The sequence below is a fragment of the Agrilus planipennis genome, unplaced genomic scaffold, assembly GCF_000699045.2.
Source record: "Agrilus planipennis isolate EAB-ADULT unplaced genomic scaffold, Apla_2.0 scaffold29, whole genome shotgun sequence".
Taxonomy (NCBI): domain Eukaryota; kingdom Metazoa; phylum Arthropoda; class Insecta; order Coleoptera; family Buprestidae; genus Agrilus; species Agrilus planipennis.
Window position 1 is genome coordinate 303231 of NW_020442462.1, and position 23210 is coordinate 326440.

The window sequence follows — 23210 nt, forward strand, 5'->3', positions numbered from 1 at the left end:
GTGCCTCTTTGTCGCTCGTTCCGCGCTCTCGCTTGCACTTCAAGCCTTAAATGGAACGCCTCAGAGCGAGGTAACGCCGCATGAGTCATGTTTTTTCGTGCGTGCAGCCGGCTCCATCGAATTATAAGACGTTGTCACGTCAATAAATCAGTCAAATCCCTTGAGTCGTGCTCGAGTGATGCTCCGTCATCCACTCGACAATTCTCTAGAATTGACAGTTCGGAACAGTTTGGTTTTTACGTTTTTCCGGGCAATTTTTCTCTTCATAAGAACTTTCCCCGGAATCCAAGGAATATCTTAAAAAAACAATTATCGAAATTGGTCCAGCCGTTCTCGAGTTTTGCGCTTAGAAACACATTAAGCGACCCATTTTTAAATATATACGAGATCGGTTCAAAAAGTATCGCGAATTTTGAATTTCCGCGGGTTACGTATATTCGATTATCGATTTTTTTGTGGCGTTATATTAGTACCCATGTCTCTCACTTATACCAACAAGTTCGGCCGTGTTCATCGTCGATTTTTGCTTATTGACATTGGTAAGGAGCTGTTGGACCCTATTCGCGACGACCAAAATTTGCTCCAGAGGGTCATAACTGGTGACGAATAATGGGTTTATGGTTATAACGTGGAAACCAAAGCTCAATCATCCCAATGGAAGCTGCCGCATGAGCCAAGACCGAAAAAAGTGCGCCGAGTTAGGTCGAATGTGAAGGCTTTGCTACAGTTTTCTTCAAACGCAGGGGCGTGGTGCATCATGAGATCTTGCCACAGGGTTTAACGGTCAATAAGGAATATCACCTGCAAGTTATGCGAAATTGTCAGTCAGAAACGACCGGATTTGTGGAAGAACAAAAATTGGTTTTCACACCATGATAACGCCCTTGCTCACGCATCGTTGATTGTGCGCGAATTTTTGACCAAAAACACACTAACAATGCCGCAGCCACCGTATTCCCCAGATCTGGTCCGCTGTGACTTTTTTTTTGTTCCCGAATCTGGAGAGGCCCATGAAAGGACGACACTACGTTACGATTGAGGAGATAAAGACAGCATCGAAGGAGGAGCTGAACAAGATCACAAAAAATTTAGTTTTTGAAGTGCTACGAGGATTGGGAAAAACGTTGGCACAAGTGTATAATATCTGGTGGGGACTACTTTGAAGGGGACAAAATAGATATACATAAATAAATAAATATTTTTTGAAAATGCATTGATGACATTACATCTGTGCATAAGCACATCTTTTGATTTTGGTTGACCGTATTGAGCTATTGAATAGTGATCATAAACTTCAGTAGATGTTACACCGTTTCCGTTTGTAAGATTATATCACCCGGGTTATATACGAGACTTTGGTAGAGAGAAATGAACAGCTATAGGCAAAACATAATCAGCTGTGCATGCGGAATGTGTTAATTCTGCACACGGCTCTTCACGCGTCGATTAATACTATTATTGCGATTAGCAAGCCCTGTAGCGCGGCAGCGGCGCCGCGGCCTGGCATGGTATGCTGGCTGGCTGAAACGAAGCCTGGAAAATTAATTAAATCCCGGAAAGGATCTGTAGTTGGGCGCGTTGCCCAGCGACATTTTAAGGTAATTATTTTGGGGAAATGCTTAAATAAACCTGCGATTATTAAAAAGTAAAATTGCGGCGGAAATTACAAAAAAGCTTCTAAATACGTTGTCTATAGTGTGAAATTGGGTAATACATTGTCAACACCACATATAATATAGGGTTGTTCGGAATGTCATTTCGTTTTTTTTTTGTGGAAATGAAAGATAGTTTTCGTACAATAAACAAATACTTTATTAAATTACATATTGACGGTTCTGGTCCAACACCTTTTGCCATCTTTCTGGTAGTAGCATAATTCCACGCTCATAAAATTTTTGGTCTTTGCTGGCAAAAAACTGATCGAGGAGGTTTTTGACCTCCTCATTTGAGGTGAAGGTTTTACCGTCTAAAAAATTTTGGAGTGACCGGAACAAATAATAATCCGATGGTGCCAGGTCTGGAGAATATGGTGGGTGTAGCATTGTATCCCATTCAAGCTGTAAAAGCTTTTGGCGAGTGACCAAACTTGTGTGAGGTCTCGCGTTGTCTTGGTGAAACACTACACCTTTCCTGTTGATTAGTTCTGACCTTTTCTGTTGAAGTGCATCATTCAGTTTGTCCAGCTGATGACAGTAGACTTCCGAATTAATCGTTGTGTTATCCGGTAAAAGCTCAAAAAAAACGATTCCTTTAAAATCCCACCAAACAGACAGCATCACCTTTTTTTGGTGAATATCGGCTTTGGAAATGGTTTGAGCCGGTTCATCTTTTTTGCTCCATGACCTCTTGCGTTTGACGTTGTTGTATACAACCCATTTTTCGTCCCCAGTGATGATGCGCTTCAAAAACGGATCATTTTCGTGACGTTTGAGAAGCGAATCGCAGACGTCAATGCGGCGACACAGATTTCTCTCTGTGAGAACATGGGGAACCCATACATCGAGCTTCGAGGATAATCCCAGGCCTTTCAAGTGGTCATAAACTGTTGAATTTGATAAATTTAACCTCAATCCGATCTCACGTGTTGTTATTCGCCGGTTCACATCAACTAATGCCTTTATCGCGTCTTTATCAGCTTCAACCGGCCTTCCCGAACGTGGTGCATCTTCGACATCAAAATTGCCGGATCGAAATTTAGCGAACCAGTTCTGGCACTGGCGTACTGTCAACACACCTTCTCCATACACATCAGTCAATTTCTTTCTGGCTTGAACAGCATTTTTACCCTTTCTGTAGTAAAACAGTAAGATATGTCGAAAATGCTGCTTATCGCTCTCCATATTTAAAAGGGCACCAACCAAAAACTACTGCGTAGAATTAATTGGAATTTTTCACACACAAGCCTTGCTATATGAGCTCTCAAAGCATATAAAAATTATACGGCTTAAATGTGAAGTTGAGTGCAAAAGAATACAATTAAATCCTCTGTCGGGAAAAAACGAAATGACTTTCCGAACAACCCTATACAATGCACTTATAGTAACCCAAGTTCAGAACAGTGAGCAAGTAGGTACTTCTTTTGTGATATCTATTCGCATAAACCATTTGAAATTATTTTTTATATTCCTTTATATTGTCGCTCATGGTATTGTCGTATTTCATTTTTTAACTTGTATACAGTTAATAGAGTTAATTGGTTGCCTGCCGCTAGCGCAAATTAACATTCACAAGGGCCTGCGGATTCTGGGGCTGTTGCAAGAATCAAGAAGATATCGATCTTGTCTTGACAATATTAAGAACAAGATGCTTGTATGATGTCAAGATCTTTATTAAAATGAACAAGTCGACAAAGTTATCAAGATAGCTTGTTTATAATCAGGAATATATCTCGTTCTTAAATTAAGCCCACCGGAGTGCCAGAATGATAAGATATTAAAAAAAAACAAGAGAATAAATGGAGCTATGGAAGACGATAAGTAAAAGAAGAGATGGGATAGTAAAATACCTACTCAGACATGATGGACTACTTAGAGATATTTTAGAAGCTTAAATAGGAGTAAAGAGAACCAGAGGAAGAAGTGGAAGTGCGTGCCCAGAAAAAAAAAGATCGGAATCGGAGAACACAATCTCAGACATGATATGGGTTACATAGAAACATACTAGAAGCTTAAACCGGAGTTAAGAGAACAAGCGGAAGGACATAAGGTACGTGTTCTCAAAAAACATCGGATGGTAAAAGACCTTCTTAGACATGTTGGGCTACAGACATTTTAGAAGTTAAAACAGAAGTAAAGAGAACCAGAAGAAGGAGTGGTAGTGCGTGTCCAGGAAAAAGATATCGGACGGGCTACTGAAAACCGGAGGAAAGAGTTGAAATGCATGTTCAGAAATGAAGAGATAGATAGATAGCAAAACACAATCTCAGACATGATAGGCTACATGAAAGCATATTACAATAAGCTTCTATTTCAGCAATAGGAGTAAAGAGAACAAGGGAAGGAATTAAGGTTCGGGTTCACAAATAAAAATCGGATGGTCAAAGACCTTCTTAGACATGTTGGACTACTTATAGACATTTTAGAAGCTTAAATAGAAGTAAAGAGAACCAGGAGTGGTAATGCGTGCCCAGAAAAAAAGATATCGGATGGACTACTGAGAACCAGAGGAAGGAGTTGAGATGCATGTTCAGAAATGAAGAGATAGATAGATAGTAAAACACAATCTCAGACATCATAGTCTACATGAAAGCATATTAGAATAAGCTTCTATTTAAGCAATAGGAGTAAAGAGAACAAGGGAATGAATTAAGGTTCATGTTCACAAAAAAAAAATCGGATGGTCAAACACCTTCTCAGACATGTTGGACTACTTACAGACATTTTAGAAGCTTAAATTGGAGTAATGAAAACCAGAAGAAGGAGTGGAAGTGCGTGCCCAGATAAAAAGATATAGGATTGGTTACTGGAACCAGAGGCAGACGTTGAGATGCGTGTTTAAAAATGAAGTGATCGAAAAGCAAAACACAGTCTCATGATGGGTTACATAGAAACATATTAGAAGCTTAAACAGGAGTAAAGACAAGTGGAAGAAGTAGTTCACAAAAAAAAATTGGATACTAACACCTTCCCAGACATAATGGGCTACTTTTTGAAAAACATCGTACTGTCTTGTCTTGTCGTCTACCGGTTTCTTTACAGATTTTTGATTTTTGCTTTTTCGCTTATTACCTTTCTCATGTCATATCATCAATTATTTTATTTACAATGTACTGATGGATGAAAACCAACAAGTTAGAAATAATTACCCATACTCGGTAGTTTCGACAAATCTCTGACCAAATGTTAAGCCACTGCTCTACCTTGTTAATATTAATTTCAATACTTCTTGAAGGCTTACCACCTTTCTCGTGTTATCTAATATTCTAATTCGTTCGCAGTTGCTTGAGTTGGTCAGTTGTTTTATTTACGAAATGTACCTACTAACGAAAACAAACTTAGTTAGTTCTATTTCATTTTTCATTTTATATGTTGAAATCTAAAAATTGTATACAATTCCTAGGAAATGTATACAATTCCGAGGATATTTAGGAAATCTATAAGATACTAACTGACCCGGCCACGCGTTGCTATGGCTAACGTTTTTGTCATATTACATTGTTGTAAACTATTTAAGGGGAACGGTAGGAGAAGATCAGACATGGGCATAATTAAAAAGCAGGAATAATTTCACTGTATTATATTCACTTTATATGAATTTAATTTATACTTCCGTTTAAGTAACAAGTGGCCGGCTATGCTAACACCAAAAATTGAAAAAGTAAAATTTACTGTATTTCGTTTACTAGAAAATAAATTTAACCTATACTTTAGCCTCAGCAACATGTGGTGGTTATGCTATTAAAATTGTAGCTTATATGAAACGTTTGGAAGCTTGACATAGCGCTATCTATTGAATATTGCGATCATAAATTGAGATGTAAGCTATCCTATCTTTCAAGTTGGATCAAACTGAACATGGTGTACAAATTTGATTAAAATCGGTGAAGTAGTTTAGGAGTCCATCGCGGACAAACAACGTGACACGTAATTTATGAATATTAAGATTGTTTCGAAAGTTTTTTAATACACAAATACCCTGGGAAATGCTTACATATCTTAGGAATTGTATGAAATTTCGATATTGTACTAGGAAATGTATAAAACTAATGCTTTCTGTGAATAAAACTCGTTAGTATCTAAACTGCGGGTCAGTTATATGTGTTTACGCGGTTCTAGTGCGATCGCCTAATGCATATGCACTGATGACGTTATTGTTTGGTTAGGTTAGGTTTGGAGATGTTCCTATATGCATTAGTGACGTTATTGTATGGTTATTAGGTAGATTTACGGCAGACTGGAGTTTCTTTAATGCTCCTGCACGCCGGAGGCGGGCTGATATGTTGGGATAATGTCTTCGAAAAGCATGCTTCATTAAGATCTTCACGCCCAACATATACAACATGAATATAATCAGTATTATCACCTCTACAACATACTAAAAATTTAAGGTTACCGTGTTTGCTGAAACAATGATAACAGTCTGTGATAAATCTTCCCAACCAAATAATGACGTCACTAATGGATATAGGTACATCTCCAAACAGTCTGCCGTATTATTACCTATTTAGTATTACCCGTAATACATTTCCGATTGCTTTTTAGAAAATGTATAGATTTCCTAGGAAATGTGTCTAACATAATTTATTTCACACATTTGCGAGCGATTTTAGGAACTATATACTACATTTCCTAGGAATTGTATACAATGAAGGATTTCATATATATCCGATAGCATATGCATATAATTACCTAAATTGATTGTCAGAACTACTTCCGAGATGGGCATGATTACGACAGGCTATTGGTTACCCCTACTGATGGGAGGCAACAGGTATATACTGATGCCAACGCTACCTGTAATTTCTACTTAATGGGACAGGCGAACTAATAATGTATCACACAATTCGTTCTCCTTTACTCTAGGAGAGTATTACTGAAATGACTTGTGTTTGAATTGAGAAATTAGAACGAATCGCGCTGCTCATGACAAAATCTAACGTTGCGTATAAAACAGTGCAGTCGACTAGATAAGCTTAAGCGAAAACAATGCGCATCAGCTTGCTCTTCTCGTCGGCCATATCAATGCGGATGGAATTAATTAATGGTTATTGCACTGTTAATTGGCGGTTATGCAAACACCAGGATGAACTTTAGATGCGTGGCAATTTGTAAGCCGAGAGAGAAAGAGCGAAGCGGAGTCGTCCGGTACATAACAACAACAATAATACCTACAACAATTCCGTTTCTCCGTGACAGAGCCATTTGGAACGAGAGCAACCGCATCGCAGTACTACCAACCAACTAACCCGACCAACAACGGATGAAATCGAATTACAGTAGCTAATGGGGTTTCGGGGAATTACGCGCGACTTTTCGAAGCACTTGTTTACAATAACAATGATCACAATCGCGGTCGCTTTGCTCTAATAATAGGCGAAAACTCTATCAAATCGAATTTGAACAACGAACGATAACGAGATAGCAAATAAACGGTGACAACATCCGCTTTGCGGAAGTAAAATGTTTTATGTTTACGCGTACATCCGGAAAGGGCTTTAATTAGAAGTCTAATGCAAAAATGTTAATGTGGCAGCAAATTCGCACCATCGAGGTCAATTGTAATTGCAGTGTCATTAAATTTTATTGTCTTTCTGGTTAATTAAAAGCACTGACCTCGGAATAAAGAGGTTTTTGGTGATATTAAACGCTTTAGTGAAGCACACCAAAATAAGGCAAACATTAAAAGTCACTGTTACGAATGAGTGCCGCAGGCGATCGATATTGACGGCACTTTTGATGTAATAAGCTTTATAATTATTATTAAATTTATGTGTAAGTTCAGAATAAAATTTCACCCTCCCATAAGTTTTATATTTCCTAGGGCCCTTCGAACATAAGGTTTTTAATAGTTACGCAATTATCTGACAGTAAATGAATAGTGTGTTCAATCAATTACTTATGCATACGAGATATATTTAATTAAACAGATCTATTAGAAGATCCGTTACATTATCAAGGAGGAAGAAATTGTCTCATTTTAAATCCTAACTGGTGCACCGACAATCTGGAAGTTTCATTTAATATTGTACATTATAGCTGAAAAGTTTCGTTGAAATAGACTTTGGAATGAAAATACAACTTTAGAAGTACAACTTGCAGTTCCAGAAGATTCAAACTTATTATTCCAGTATTGGTACAGCAGTATTAGCATATAGCAAGGATGAGTTAGAGATAGCTTTAAGTAAGCTGGCAGTGGTATTGACAAAACAGTATTGTATGAAAATAAATAAAAGTCACACAAAAATACTGGTATGCAAGGGAAGAAAAAGTAGAGAAAGAGCGAATGTAAAGATAAGAGACGAAAGATTAGAACAAATGACTGATTTTAGTTATCTACGAAGTCAGATAAGTCAGAACGGAGAGAGGTAGGATTATAAAGCAGAGGATAGCGCAGGGTCAAGTCACCTTCAATAAAAAGAAGTCACTTCTACGCTCGCAAACGATTAATTTAGAAATTTGTAAAAGATTATTAAAGGTGTATGTTTGGAGCGCGGCGCTGTACGGGTGCGAAACATGGACGATGGGCGCGGCGGACAAGAAAAGGTTAGAAACTATCGAAATATGGTATTATCGGCGAATGATGAGGAAACCGTGGACAGAGATGGTTAGAAATGCAGAGGTACTAGAAAGAATAAGAGAACAGAGTACTCTATGGAAGTTAATAAAAAATAGGCGAGAAAGATTGATAGGACATCTTCTCAAGCAGAAAGGTCTAGTCAGAGACATATTAGAAGCAGAAACAGGAGTTAACAGGATTAGAGGTAGACCTAGATTAGATTACTGTTCGCAAATAGTTAAAGATGTGGGATGTTCTAGTTTAATGGAAATGAAAATATTAGCTCAGGATAGGAACGAGTGGAGGTGCGTGTCCGACAAGTCTTATGACTGACGACCTTATGATGATAAAGAAGATGAAGAAAAATAAGCGAAAATTCCTAACTAGCATTTAATATTCCAGTATAATAAGACGTATTACCTACAGTTTTCAGCTCTACCACTAACTGGGCTCAAACAGTATCTTTATGGGGCAGAAGACATGTTTCTGGCTTTGAAGATAATAATAACGACAGCATTACAAACATTAATAAAACTTCCATTAATTGTGCATTATAGAAAATACTACAAATGGCGCAGTAAACACCATCTGTAGTACGATGCTACATTTTAGGATTACGTATGCTCCAACAAGGTCCACTAGTGTGGATATCTACTTGCTGAAAACGAATCCTGGCGTAGCCAACCTCAACGTGATAGGCACGTTACCATAATAGAATAAAATAATTCGAAGTGGTCTGTATTCTGTCGAAACTGCCAGACGCGGATCGCGATTTCGATCTTTTTGGATCTCATCAGCGCGTCGCAGACCACTTGGAATTATTTTAATACAGACCATTTCGAATTATTTTATTTTCTTCCATTAATTGATTGTCTAATTATAAATAATTAACCAGTGAACATTAACAGTAACGCGTGCTTGAGTCTACTGCAGCATAGTGACGTCACGCAGTCTATCCAAGGCCGTAGAAGTGTTTGAATCCTAGCAGTTTCCAAAACGGTGCTGAAGCTTTCAAATGATTTTTGGACCGTAGGAAAAAAATTATTGACAATATCGTTTGCGGAGACTCCAAACATTCAATAAAAAAAAATCATGTCCCAAATTAATTAACTATTTAAATTAGAAAACACAGAATCATTCACAAAAGTTACTTATTTATTACGAAGAACGCCATTGTTTATACATGAAAATTGATCAAAACACCTTTGAACATTTAATTAATTCTTGAGAAAGCTCATTCATCTAAAAGCTCTCTAACTTTGCATTATCGTAAATTAGTACATAACGAAGGCAATACGCAGAAAAAGATGTATGGTAAATTATGTAGTAACATATAATAAATCAAAATTCTAATTAGGAAGCCGCCGTCTTTGGGTAGGTCGGTAAGTAATTAAGATAATTAATTATATTCATTACGAAATTTTATACGTTAGATTTATACATACAAACATGCTGTTTTACTTGTTATCGTTTCGACTGTAGAGTGTAGGCACACATACAAATACATTCATACATTTTGTTAGGGGTACACTATACATGCCGGAGTTACCTGTAACGAACGTTGTATTGAAGCGCGCTCACGGCTTAAGCGATCCCCACTACGAACTCGACTACGCGGCCGAGTAGAGGGGGGACATCCGTTGCATGATTTCGTTACATAGTAACTCGCATTAAACGGACTTACCCTACCGTGCGTAAAGAAGTTTCACTTCAAAAATTAGAAGCGAAATACCGTGGCTAAAAGAGGTTACAGTGTTGAAGTATTGGAAACAGCAAGAGAACAGAGGGCGTTATGGAAGTCCATAAGGAAAAGAAGATGATATCGGATATGGTGAAGCACCTTCTCAGACATGATGAGCCAGTTAGAGACATAAGTAAAAAGAACCAGGGAAAGAGTAAAGGTGCGCAGTCCTTGGACTAATTATGGTGTGATGATGATGATGATGATAATACTGAAATTTTTTTTCACCGAATTTTTGCAAAACCTCCTATTTTAACTATTACTATTCAACAAGATAATAACATTCCTTTTATTCTGAGACAATAGATTGATTTGAAAATTTCAAAGTGACTGTTTAAAGTTAATAAAGGAACGTGACGTCTATGCTCAGGTAGATCTAACGATAAACATATATTGGATGATAGCCGGGTGCACTCTAATACTTTTTGTTCTCATTTATCATGAAACTTAATTATTAACAACGAAAAAATACAAAAAAAGCTAAAAAAGACTTACTTATGCCCATTGCGGCTTGCTAAATGTAGAGGCGTATGTGCAAACATGACACCCGATATCGCCCTCTGCATTGGCTGAATCAAACTAGGGTGAGTCCGAACTAACAATTCCACGGTATCCAACCTGAAACAATAACACAGGACACAATTATAATTCAAGTTAGCAACAAATGAATCCGGAACAAAACGTATCAGATTCGATTGGAAATAAATTTCATACCTTCCATATTGAGCAGCCAAGTCAAGGGCAGTTTCACCACGACAATTCCTTATACCTGGATCACAGCCACGTTCCAACAATAAATTTACTACCCCCGTATGACCATATTGAGCAGCACAATGCAAAGCGGTGTCTTTATCTTTTGTCTGAAACAAAAGATACATTTTTTTAAAGTAGAACTGCTTATGTAATGTCTAAGGTGTCACCATTTAGACATACTGGAAAATATTAGACGAAAGCAATATAAATTTTAATGTTATCCTTTCTGTACCGATATACCAAGTTTGAGATGACATCTTCAACGTTAGCAGTGATGTACTAATCAATAACGTCGGCGCTTTGTTGGCGTACCGATCAGGGTCATAAATCAAAAGTTGAACGACAGGTATTTATCTACATGATCGCATAACAAAAGATTTTCGAAAGTTATACTGAAAAATGAAGAACTTTCAAAAAAATGACTATGTAAATTGCTGACTGTTATAAAAGATCCGTTTAAATAAATAAACAAATACTAAAAAATTCGTTAAAATAATATTAGATAAATGTGCCAAAATTGTCATATGAAGTAATTTTTACTCATAGGCTTATTCGAGAAAGATGCTATTTTAGCATACAAGTACCTAGCCACCCCCAAATGTATGTACAATCTGATTAGGAGAAAGGATGTATTTAAATTTCTGTCACACATATTTATGTACAAGGATGTACAGATAAGTTGTTCGTCGAGTTAAGATTTCTTATTTTATTAGTCATTTTATTTTTTAATCATCCACATCCGTTTAAAAGGCAGTTGATTGAGTAGAAATCTTATTATTCTGCTATACAAAACTGTACGTTAAAGGACGGTGCCCACTAAGGGAGGTTTCACTAATATTTATGTAATTTTAAACAAATTTTCTATTGTTTTCTGTGACTTCAATATAACGAAAACATTTTCTTTGTTTTCTTCTTATTATTCCTGTTACTAGATATATACGTAAACGTTGGACTTGATACGAAACATGTTTCACTTTGCAGCGCCTGCTGTTGATGTTGCACGACTTGACGTGTCATCTGCAGATGAATCTCAACTGAAACTTCGACGGAAAGAAATTTTGTTTGCAAACAGAATTGAAAGTTCTAGGTTTAGTAATTTGGAAGAGACAGCACTTTGCATTATATAAGTATGTTATTTTTAAGTACGGACGGAAATGACATCTGAAGATACTAACGCTCCAGTCTAAAAGGCATTGCAATTGTCAAATTATTACGTTATGAACGATTTGGAATTACACAGCGAGTTGTGATAAAAAAATATAATAAAACTCTTTATAGCCTTCTGAGCTTATCGAAGAGTGTCGTAATCACCATAAAATTTACGTTGGTGATGTTTTTAAAACACTAAATCCCTTGTGGTTCAGAGAATCTCAACGAAATTTTCACTTTGTAGCATTGTAGGTCTGCCAAAAAACCCAACGATTTTTGAATGTGGCATAACACAATCATTGCAATAATGATATACGACCCACATTACTAATTTACTAAGAAGAAGAAAAAACAAGAAGATTTAGTTTTGGATGAACCTAAGGCGCTATGTTAGAGTTTGATCAACTGTTAATCCTTACTGTCACACTCATTCGTAAAATTAAACACTTATGTGTCCCGAGTCCTTTATTTCAAAACCCAATTACACAATTTACGTTGGAGTAAACAAGAGCCATGTGTGTTACGATTGTTATTGGCAATTGCGTTTCGTTCTCTTCTAGTTGGTTGGGGTGAAATTTGGAGGGTAATAAGGGCGATGATATCGTATCCCTAATTAAGATATCGGTGGCGATGGCATTCAGCGGTGTAGCAGCAAAGGACCGTGAACGACACACGTTGCAGTCGACGCGAATGTCCCAAGCAACTGGTCAAAAGGGCCGTGTTCAAGTGGCAAGGGCAACCTGCGAACGTGGGGACAAGCGACTAAGGCTTTTGATGACAACATCGACAACGGGGAGGCTATTACGCTGATTTCGATGTCGATGATTAATTTGGTCAAATACTCTGTCTCTAACTTAATTTGGGCGACGGCGGCGGCGGCTCTTGTACATGTCACAGGTCAATTGTTTGGTGAGTATTCCACATCAATCATCGAACTCGAATTGTTTATGATCAATAGTGTAAGAAGTTGATTCCGATTGTTTGAAATGTTTTTGGGAAATAAATCAAATGAACTCTCAACAATTGTTAATGAAGGTTGCATTATAAACAAAAGATAATAAAAATAACTCTTATTAGAAAACTACTTAAAGTTTTTAAGTGATTTAAATATCAATTTAATATTTCAATTTTTAATTCGTTAGATTATGTATAAATCTATTTCTAATTTTTTGTTGTTTCCAAACAATCTAATGTATTTGTAAACTACATTCCAATAAGAAACTAAAATTAAAAACGTTTATAATGTAGTGGCTGATTAATATCTAAAAACCAATTCCAATTTTATCACAACTGCATATTGTCTACAGAATTATAAAGAGGAAAACTTCGAGTCTACTTGTTTGTTAATTTAATTTCAGTTTTATTTTTTTTTTTAATTTGTTATTCTACTGTGTACAAGCTTCTTAACAGGCGGTCGATGTTAATGTTTAGATTGAAATAAGATTAAGAAAATATTTACTGCGCCGTACAGAATTAATAAAACGACGATATTGCTAGAAAATATTGACGACATAATTAATTAACGGCTGAATGTTAAAAATATAAAGACGTCAACTAAAACTTCAATATCAATCTACTGAGGCTTTATCCCACCATTAACGTTTAATTTTATATTTATATTATATTTAATTACAAAAAGTTACCGCAGTCAGTAGGATTCGAACCTACGCTCCCAGAGGGAATCTGATTTCTAGTCAGACGCCTTAACCGCTCGGCCATGACTGCTCGACGACAGTTAACTTTCCAAATATTCAATAAACAATTCACCAAAAATAAAAATATACACTTACAATTACAGTATGTTACAAAAGTGTTTGTACAGTTTGACACCTTGCAAGAAATTTCTTGGTTTTTCAGTTGCAATTGCAAATGAAAATTGCTAATTAATTTGAGAACGCTCTTTTCTTTAGTATAAGTAAAATAACTGAAATAAGCTACTTATAACATAATTTTAACCTTATTTTTGTTAAACTTTCTTTATTGCATAAAAATGACCTTTTAAGTAATTTTACAATAATGTACCTACTAAAAGAATATTCAATACTTTTGAACATACAAAGTAAAAACTTACCAACAAGTTTACGTTACAAATTGAAGGTCCACACAAAAGAAGTTGGACGATTTCAATGTTTCCTGACCAAGCAGCTAAATGGAGTGGAGTTGATCCCTTACTGTCCACAATATTTGTGGAGGCATCATGGTCCAGTAACAATCTGACTATCTCTCTGAAACAAAAGAAACAATATACACACATGCCCATCGGAAATGTGTTTCGTAAAAGAAAGTAACAGCAAATAAATGTCATCTATCTCTTTTCATTTTGAAGAAGAAAAGCCTGCACATCGCCGTACCTGGGGTTACCCCCGGTTTGTTTTTATTAACTTCGCGATTCCCTCTCGCGATTTACCCACTACGACCCCCATGGAAGCAGGGTTGACATATACTCAGGCCTAGGGATGAGTATGACCTTCAGACCATTGGTGTAGACCAGTGTTTCCCAACCTTTTTTTCCTCGCGAACCAAAAGAAAGGTCCGAAAAAATGTGACGAACCCCTTATGTAGTCGTTAATGACAGGTAAAAAAAGCAACAAAATTTGATAGAATATATATTTTCCACATTGCATAATAATTGATTATATTAATCCTGAAACATTTAAATAAAACATTAATAAGACTAAAATGATGTAAATGTAGTAAACTGGATATTTATTTCCAATTGTATTGTAAAAAAAAATATTACACAGAAGGGAAAACTGCTGCAATGATTTTAAATATAAAGCAGAACATGAAACTAATCACATTGAATAATGTTTTAAATATAAATAAATGTTTGTAATAAAAAGAGAATAGTATTTGATTACTTGAAAAAGAGGAATAAATTTTAATGTATAAAATTGTTGATATATTTTGATATTGATGAAGTAATTTTGAAAAACAAATAAGTAAAAAGAAATGAAAACATTGAAATTTGTTATAGATTTCTTAACAAACAGGCATTTTATTGGAGTTTTAAAAAATCCGCCATTACAATATTATTTTCGCGAACCCCCTCTGCAAACACTGCGAACCCCCAGGGGTTCGCGAACCACCGGTTGGGAATCACTGGTGTAGACGGAACTTATCTAATACCTACAAGGCTTAACAGGGTTAATACTCGCGTTGATCAACGCTATTTAAGTACCTAGCATGTGGGGTGTAACCACTGCAACTACGAGTTCAACCTCAGACGACAGGTCAAGTAGGAGGAATTCCCACCTGAAACATCCCGGGTCTCCCGATGTAGGTACCAGTTTCCATTACTGGTCGAATATTCAAGGGACGAATCTCTCTCTCAGCCGGATTACTTTCACTCCGGCACTAGTAAGCCTTTTGAGGTTTTAATGGGATCGCCGTCTTCTCCTGACCCTTGACACTCATGTCGGTCGACCTATCCCGGTCCCCTTTAATGAGTTTAACGATGAACCCGCTTTCACGAACCTCTACCACACGTCTTTTATTAAGGTTTAGTTTTTCTCCCACATTTAGTGGGGTCGGTTGCGGGTAACTTTAGCTTTAGGGGTGAATGTCTGTGGTCTGCCCGCAGGACCCGACACCTGTCCAAGAGCCCTGCTTGTTTCCCTAAGCACAGCATGCGCAGTTGACAGAAATATGTGCCAATCAATCAATCAGAAATTTGTTTTTTTCTGATTTACCCACTAATCAGGAATCACGATATAAATCATAATGTTAATAATTCCTCAAATTGGAACAACAATGATAAGCTTTTTTGAATTCTAGCTCTTTGTCATTTTTTTTAAACTTCTTAAACAGAATAGTGGAAAAGGTATTACTTTTGAATGGTGTGTCTTTTATTATGGCAATCGATTGTAACTGTTTAGGTTCCCTTCCCTTCAATAAAAGTCTTGGTACGCCCTTGGTATAAATAATTTATGGAAATGTCATAGTAAAAGCATTTGAAAATTAAAGTAACCCTAAAACATTATAGCAAAATTACTACAAATATACAAATAAGGGAGTCTCGGTAATCTTCATAAAATTCGATGTAAAATCCTTATAACTTAGATCAATAAAATTTTAAGGAATTTATTACCTATTTAAGCTACAGAACCATAAACGCATTTATAATGGACAGTGTTTATAAACATGATAAGAAAATTATGCAGTGCAACGATAAAAACAAAACCGACTACTGATAAGTGTAATCACTAACAAGTGCCCTTGAATTCTCAAAGTATCGAGCAAATGCAAAATAAACGTAATGTACATTTTAAAATAGCTACATGTGCATGCATAAAAAAGTAATAGAAACTAAGGTAACAAATCCTTAACAATTTTCAGTTTTTTTCAATTTCATATGGCGAGATAGATAAGTACCAGGCTACATGGTTCAATGATTGCAGGTCCATTAAGTTGGCTTTCATAAAAATAGTTTTCTCCGTTGAAAATCAAATAGGTAGGTAAAGCACAACACAGATTTCAGTAAAATTTTGTAAATACAGATTTATTATTAATTTTAAACAAACGTGTGAAAGAAAATAATAATGAATAATAGGACTGATTTGATATTTTTCAAATTATACCATTTCCTGATACACGCATTATTAAAATCACGAATATGTCTGCTGCAGACATATTTCTGATTTTTTGTTGTAAGAATATTTTTTAATCTGTGTGGCATCTTTGTTAACGAATTAAGGATAAGTTAGTATATGTTCAAATTTTTAACTCCAACGTGTGAAAGAAAATAATAATGAATAATAGGACTGATTTGATATTTTTCAAATTATACCATTTCCTGATACGCGCATTATTAAAATCACGAATATGTCTGCTGCAGACATATTTCTGATTTTTTGTTGTAAGAATATTTGATAAATATCTAGATGATGGGATCGAAGGAGGAGATCTCCCCCACCACTGTACCATAAAAAGTTCGTGCAGGTCTCATCCCCATAAAAAGTTATGGGGGTTAAACGGGGGTGGGGGTGATCGAAAGAGGGTGGTCACCTGAGTAAAACCCGATAAAAAAATTGAGGCGGTCTCACCCCCATAAAAAGTTATGGGGGTTGAAAGTTGATTATTTTGACAATTTTCATACACTATAATTCAAATAAAACATTATTTTCAAGCGGGTGGAGGTGGGGGATCGAAAGAGGGTGGTCACTTGAACAAAACCCGATAACCTAACCTAACCTACCCTATTGATAAAGATATTTAAATCAATGGGGTAGGTTAGGTTAAGTTAGGTTATAGGGTTTTGTTCAAGTGACCACCCTCTTTCGATCCCCCACCTCCACCCGCTTGAAAATATTTTTTTTATTGAATTTTATTTGAATTATAGTGTATGAAAATTGTCAAAATAATCAACTTTCAACCCCCATAACTTTTTATGGGGGTGAGACCGCCGCAAATTTTTTATGGGGTTTTACTCAGGTGACCACCCTCTTTCGATCCCCCCTACCCTCTTTCGATCCCCCTACCCCACCCTCATCTAACCCTCATAACTTTTTATGGGGGTGAGACCGCCACGAACTTTTTATGGTACAGTGGTGGGGGAGACCACCTCTTTCGACCCCCCCTATCTAGACCTTTACAAAAATTTTTAATACAGATTTATTATTAATTTTAAACAAACGTGTGAAAGAAAATAATAATGAATAATAGGACTGATTTGATATTTTTCAAATTATACCATTTCCTGATACACGCATTATTAAAATCACGAATATGTCTGCTGCATATTTCTGATTTTTTGTTGTAAGAATATTTTTTAATCTGTGTGGCATCTTTGTTAACGAATTAAGGATAAGTTAGTATATGTTCAAATTTTTAACTCCAATTCATCAAAAAAAAAAAAAAAACGACATAAACGAGTTAAATCTGCAGTATATGGTTCGAATATGGAGGTTGTAACGAGGTTTATATTGGACAAACAGGAATACTTTTTAATCAAAGGGTTACACAACATACGAGGGGTTTTAATAAAAATACCAACTGTACTCATATGGAACACGTTATAAAGGCAAAACATAAATTAAAGTCTTAAATAAAGTTGCAAATTAAACTTATTCTTAGTAGAAAGCTCGTAAATGAATATACATAACAAATAAAAAATTCTTGCTTAAAAATCAGGGGAGATACGTGTCCAACCTGTCTTAGGATTGACGATGAAATCAAAGTAAAAATAAAAATACTCCTAGTAGGCATTAAAACGTTTTAATAAAATTTACTCATATATCTTCCACCTAATGAAGTCATTGTAATGTAAAGCAATTGTAATCTTTTAAATACACAAAAGTTCTTTGAATCTTGTTTGTTCTTTGGCACTGATTACGAAGTTTAAACAAGTATCGCTTAACATTTACCTAGTAATGTCTAAATAAAGGAATCTCCTGTGATCTAAAGCACCTCCACGGGTTTCTTAAAAATTAATATATCCTTTTCATTGAAGCCCCGCAGGAATAAATTCCTATTCATCCCTTAATAACAATATTCCACCCAAACATTTTCTAATACGCACACGCTCGGATTGGAACCAAAAAGAAGCAGACCGGATATCCGGAAGTCACCCAAGAATCAATAAATTTTCTTAATGGATACGACGAAATCGTAAATTATCAATACCCAGTAAATAACCATTAAAGTAAGGACGACCAGACGCTGGTAGTTGGTATCAAATTCAAATTTTATTTTCGAACAATTACAAGTTTCTTAACCTGGGCTAAAATTAAGCCAATTTCTATTCCTTCTTGTCACATTCAGTTTAATTATGTATGCTTTTGTCGTACTTTGAAAAAGCCAGAAACCTTTCTTATAAACATCGACGGCAGAGAATTTGTAATCAAAATAATTCACGATCAGTCAAGTTATAAAAAGGTTACTTACTTGTGTCCGTTTAAAGCTGCATGATGCAGGGATGTATAACCGCTGCTGTCTTGGACATTAGCCCCTGGACCACGTCGCAAACTGTAACAAACATAAAAGAATCAAAATGCTATTTTTACGTACACCAAAATTGTTTAATTTCTAAGAAAAAGAAAAGTTGCATGCCAAAATAAAGCTGAAATTAGGAGTTAAACTAACTAGTAGATGGATAGTAGATATGTTATACAATTATTGCAAACATAAAAACAAACATAAAATAAATGACGAATTTATTTTTCTTTTTCAATATATTTACCTGCTACCCTTATACATTTTTCCGATATTTCAATAAATTTACGTATACATTCGAAAAAAAAGGTTTTGTCTTTGTCTGATAAATACGCCGAAACAGCATTGTAGACAAATATTTTTTCCCACGATAAATTTTTTCAGGTATGGGAATAGGTAATAATCGCTAGGAGCTAGGTTAAGACTGTAGGGTGGGTGAGCCAAAATTTCGAACCCCTCCTTGTGTAGAGCAGTCATCGCAACACGGCTCTTGTGAACAAGCGCGTTGTCGTACAGAAGGAGGATACCTTTGGTTAAATTTCTTTTTTCTTTGACTGTTTCTTTCAACAGCTCTAGGATTGAAGCATAATATTCTCCGGTTATGGAGACACCTTTATCTTTATAATCGATCAACAGGATCCTTTCTGACTCCCAAAAGACTAAAATAATTCGAAGTGGTCTGTATTCTGTCGAAACTGCCAGACGCGGATCGCGATTTCGATCTACTTGCATCTCATCAGCGCGTCGCAGGCAGCTTCGACAGAACACATACCAACATTTACCTGCTGTCTTAACAGTGCGTTTTAGAAAATACTACAAATGGCGCAGTAAATGCCATCTGTAGCACGAGCTTGGTGGAGCATACGTAATCCTAAAATGTAGCATCGTGCTACAGATGGCGTTTACTGCGCCATTTGTAGTATTTTCTAAAACGCACTGTTAAGACAGCAGGTAAAAGTTGGTCTGTGTTCTGTCGGAGCTGCCTGCGACGCGCTGATGAGATCCAAAAAGATCGAAATCGCGATCCGCGTCTGGCAGTTTCGACAGAATACAGACCACTTCGAATTATTTTATTCGATTATGGTAACGTGCCTATCACGTTGAGGTTAGCTACGCCGGGATTCGTTTCAGCAAGTAGATATCCATATATTTAAATGGACCTTGTTGGAGCATACGTAATCCTAAAATGTAGCATCGTGCTACAGATGGCGTTTACTGCGCCATTTGTAGTGTTTCCCAAAAGACTGTCGCCATGATGTTCCCAGCCGACTGTGACACCTTAAACTAGCTGGTGGTGTGCCTTTTTTGCGCCACTGAGTAGAGTCTTGTTTGGACTCAGGTTCATAATGATGAACCCAAGTTTCATCCCCAGTAACAATTCGAGTCAATACTCCATCTTTATCTTAATTACAGAGGTCCAAAAACACGCGAGAACACTCCACACGCTATTGTTTTTGAGGTGGAGTGAACATTCTCAACACCCACCTTGCGCTGACTAGTCATGCCGAGAAAAATTTTCAAATGATTGTGTATGTTAGCGTTTTAGTGTGAATTTCGCCTTAGACCGTCGTCAAATGCATCAAACATAGCGCACCAGAATGGAAAGACTGGTGAGGGTGCTTAATCAACGCACACATACAATCAAACACACTTTTTCGCTCATAACTGCCGAAGCTGCGTGTCAAACACTTGACAACAGCCGGCAGTAGGCAATAATACTCCAGGACGAACGCAATAGTATCTCAATAGTTATTACAGTTTAATTCCGAGGAGGGAGAGCGTCGTTATGGCCCTTAACGCTTAATAACTGGCGTTCAAAGGAAATCTCATAAACGCCAAGAGGTTTAAACTGATAAAGTTTCGCACTACAAACGCTTATTATGACCGTCTATCCACAGTGAAAATGGACACGAATAGAAAGGGGGGAGGGTGATTACAACAGGCGCATTATTTGCTATTTGTAACAGAAGTTATTTAAATACAATAAGAGCTGAGACACCCGGTAGGAGCGATATTTCTAATCCTATTCCAGAAATATTTATTACAAATTTTGGTTAGGGTATTTTGTAGACAACCTGTATTTTTAAGTTCGTAATCCAGCGAAAAAAGGGTCGAAGAACTATTAGGGGAAGATCTATTTGAGTCAAATGAAATAGAAGAACCTTTACGGATAACGATACAGAAAATGAGGAAAGATCGCGTACATAGAATTGGTAGATTTAAAAAAAGCTTTTGACAATGTTAAATGGCACAAGATGTTAAATATACTTAAAAATGTAGGGATGAATTAGAGATAGAGGAGTGATACTTAGATTGTATAAAGAGCAAAAGGAAGTTATTGAGCTGGAGCAGCAACGCACAAAAGTAAATATTAGGAAGGGAGTCAGACAAGGATGCACACTGTCACCGCTACTTTCTAATATATACATCGAAGACGCGATCAACATCATTAAAGACTTTACAACATTTAGAGGGACAAAAGATTCATATGCTTAGATTTGCAGATGATATAGCAGTACTAGCAAGGAGGAGTAACAGATCATCATCATAATGTCGTCAGTCCCAAGACTGATTGAACACGTAGCTCCACTCTTTCCTATCCTTAGCTAAACTTCGCATTTCCCTAAAACTAGAACAACCAATATCCTTAACTATTTGCGAACAGTAATCTAACCTAGGTCTACCTCTACCCCTCCTAACTCCTGCTTCTGCCTCTAATATGTCTCTGACTAGATCTTCATGCCTGAGAAGGTGTTCTACCAACCTATCTCGCCTATTTTTTATGGACTTCCATAGAGTCCTCTGTTCTCCTATTCATTCTAATACCTCTTCATTTCTAACCTTTTCTACCCACGTTATCCTCATCATTCGCCTATAACACCACATTTCAAAGGCTTCTAAACTTTTCTTTTCAGCCGCGCCCACCGTCCATGTTTCGCATCCGTACAACGCCGCGTTCCAAACATACACCTTTAATAATCTTTTTCGAATTTCTAAATTAACCGTTCGCGAGCATAGAAGTGACTTCTTTTTATCAAAGGCGACACGACCCTGAGCTATCCTCTGCTTTAAATCCCTACTACTCCTTTCGTCCTGACTTATTTTTGAATTCGCTCTTTCCGTCCTTTTCTTCCCTTGCATACCAGTATTTTTGATTTACTTTTATTTATTTTAATACAATACTGTTTTGTCAATTCAATTTTATTTAAAGCTATCTCTAACTCCTCCTTGCTAGATGCTAATACTGCTATATCATCTGCAAATCTAAGCATACTACTCTTTTGCTCCCCTATATCTTCGATAACTATCAAAAAGAAAAAACGACTCACACTTTTTCAAATTTTTTTGCATTTTAATGCATGTAAATTTTATGTTTTCGGAACGTGCGCATATTTAAATCTTTAATTTGATACAAAACTTGACACATTTATATGGCATATTAGATTTAATGTGACGTCATACGACCTATGATACGTGAAGCGTTCATGCAAATCGCAACTACACCTCATTTGTCCAAATCTGATAAGTACCTATTTCAGAAGCTACAAAGGAATAGAAGATGAACATCCATACACAACTTTGTTTTGTGTCATAATCCTCAATCTTCAAAAAATTATAAGCATTACTCTTTAAAGAGAAAAATGTTACTCATCAGCTTATATTGTATAACCCAGGATTATATAGAATATTTTTATACTGTGCCCGGACATGAACGACTGTTTAGAGACATATCAGAAGTAGAAACAGAAGTTAAAAAGGACAGTCTGCTCTAGTTTTCGAGAAGTACAACGATTAACTCAAGATAGGAAGATGTGAAAGTGCGTGTCCAACTAGTTAGTCTTCGGCATGAGTTTTGGGGATGAAGACCTTATGAAATTTCTAAATTGCAGGAAATACTCGCTTATCTATACATTATGTCTAATCCGGAAACATTAAAGGAAAAGAAGGTACATTAAAAAGAAGTAGAATGTGCTACCTCGCACCACTCAGTAATATACTTAAACAAGAGGGTAGTGACCTTACCAAAAACCTCAACATCTCCGGCAATGATGACGATTACGCGAATTCGCGTGATATCGCAGGTGCATTCCCATTGCACCGTCCATATGTGTCCACCATATCCGCATATTCTGCATGTGAATACATTGGTTTTACTTGATATTTCCATATTCAATTTATTTTTGTATTTTGTGGTAATATTTTGCCAATCGAACGCTAACCAGTGTAAATTATAGGGTTGTTCGGTAAGTCATTTCGTTTTTTTTTTGTGAAAATGAAAGACAGTTTTCGTATAATAAACAAATACTTTATTAAATTATATATTGACCGTTCTGGTCCAACACCTTTTGCCATCTTTCTGGTAGTAGCATAATTCCACGCTCATAAATTTTTTGGTCTTTGCTGGCAAAAAACTGATCGA

At 36.3% G+C, this 23210-nt stretch overlaps 1 protein-coding gene and 1 non-coding gene across 4 annotated transcripts in view; both read right to left on the minus strand.

The window, feature by feature from the left end:
* Positions 1 to 23210, minus strand: part of LOC108744479 (ankyrin repeat and SAM domain-containing protein 1A-like) — a 51666-nt gene that overhangs the window by 14714 nt on the left and 13742 nt on the right. For all 3 annotated transcript variants that reach the window (XM_018480266.1, XM_018480264.1, XM_018480265.1), the window contains 4 exons: positions 18743 to 18823; positions 13929 to 14082; positions 10670 to 10815; positions 10451 to 10573 (listed from right to left, as the gene is read on the minus strand). In XM_018480266.1, coding sequence (XP_018335768.1) covers positions 10451 to 10573; positions 10670 to 10815; positions 13929 to 14082; positions 18743 to 18823 — 504 coding nt within the window. The remainder of the gene's footprint in view (positions 1 to 10450; positions 10574 to 10669; positions 10816 to 13928; positions 14083 to 18742; positions 18824 to 23210) is intronic.
* Positions 13501 to 13582, minus strand: Trnas-aga. Its single transcript has one exon. It is a non-coding gene; the product is annotated as a tRNA-Ser (tRNA).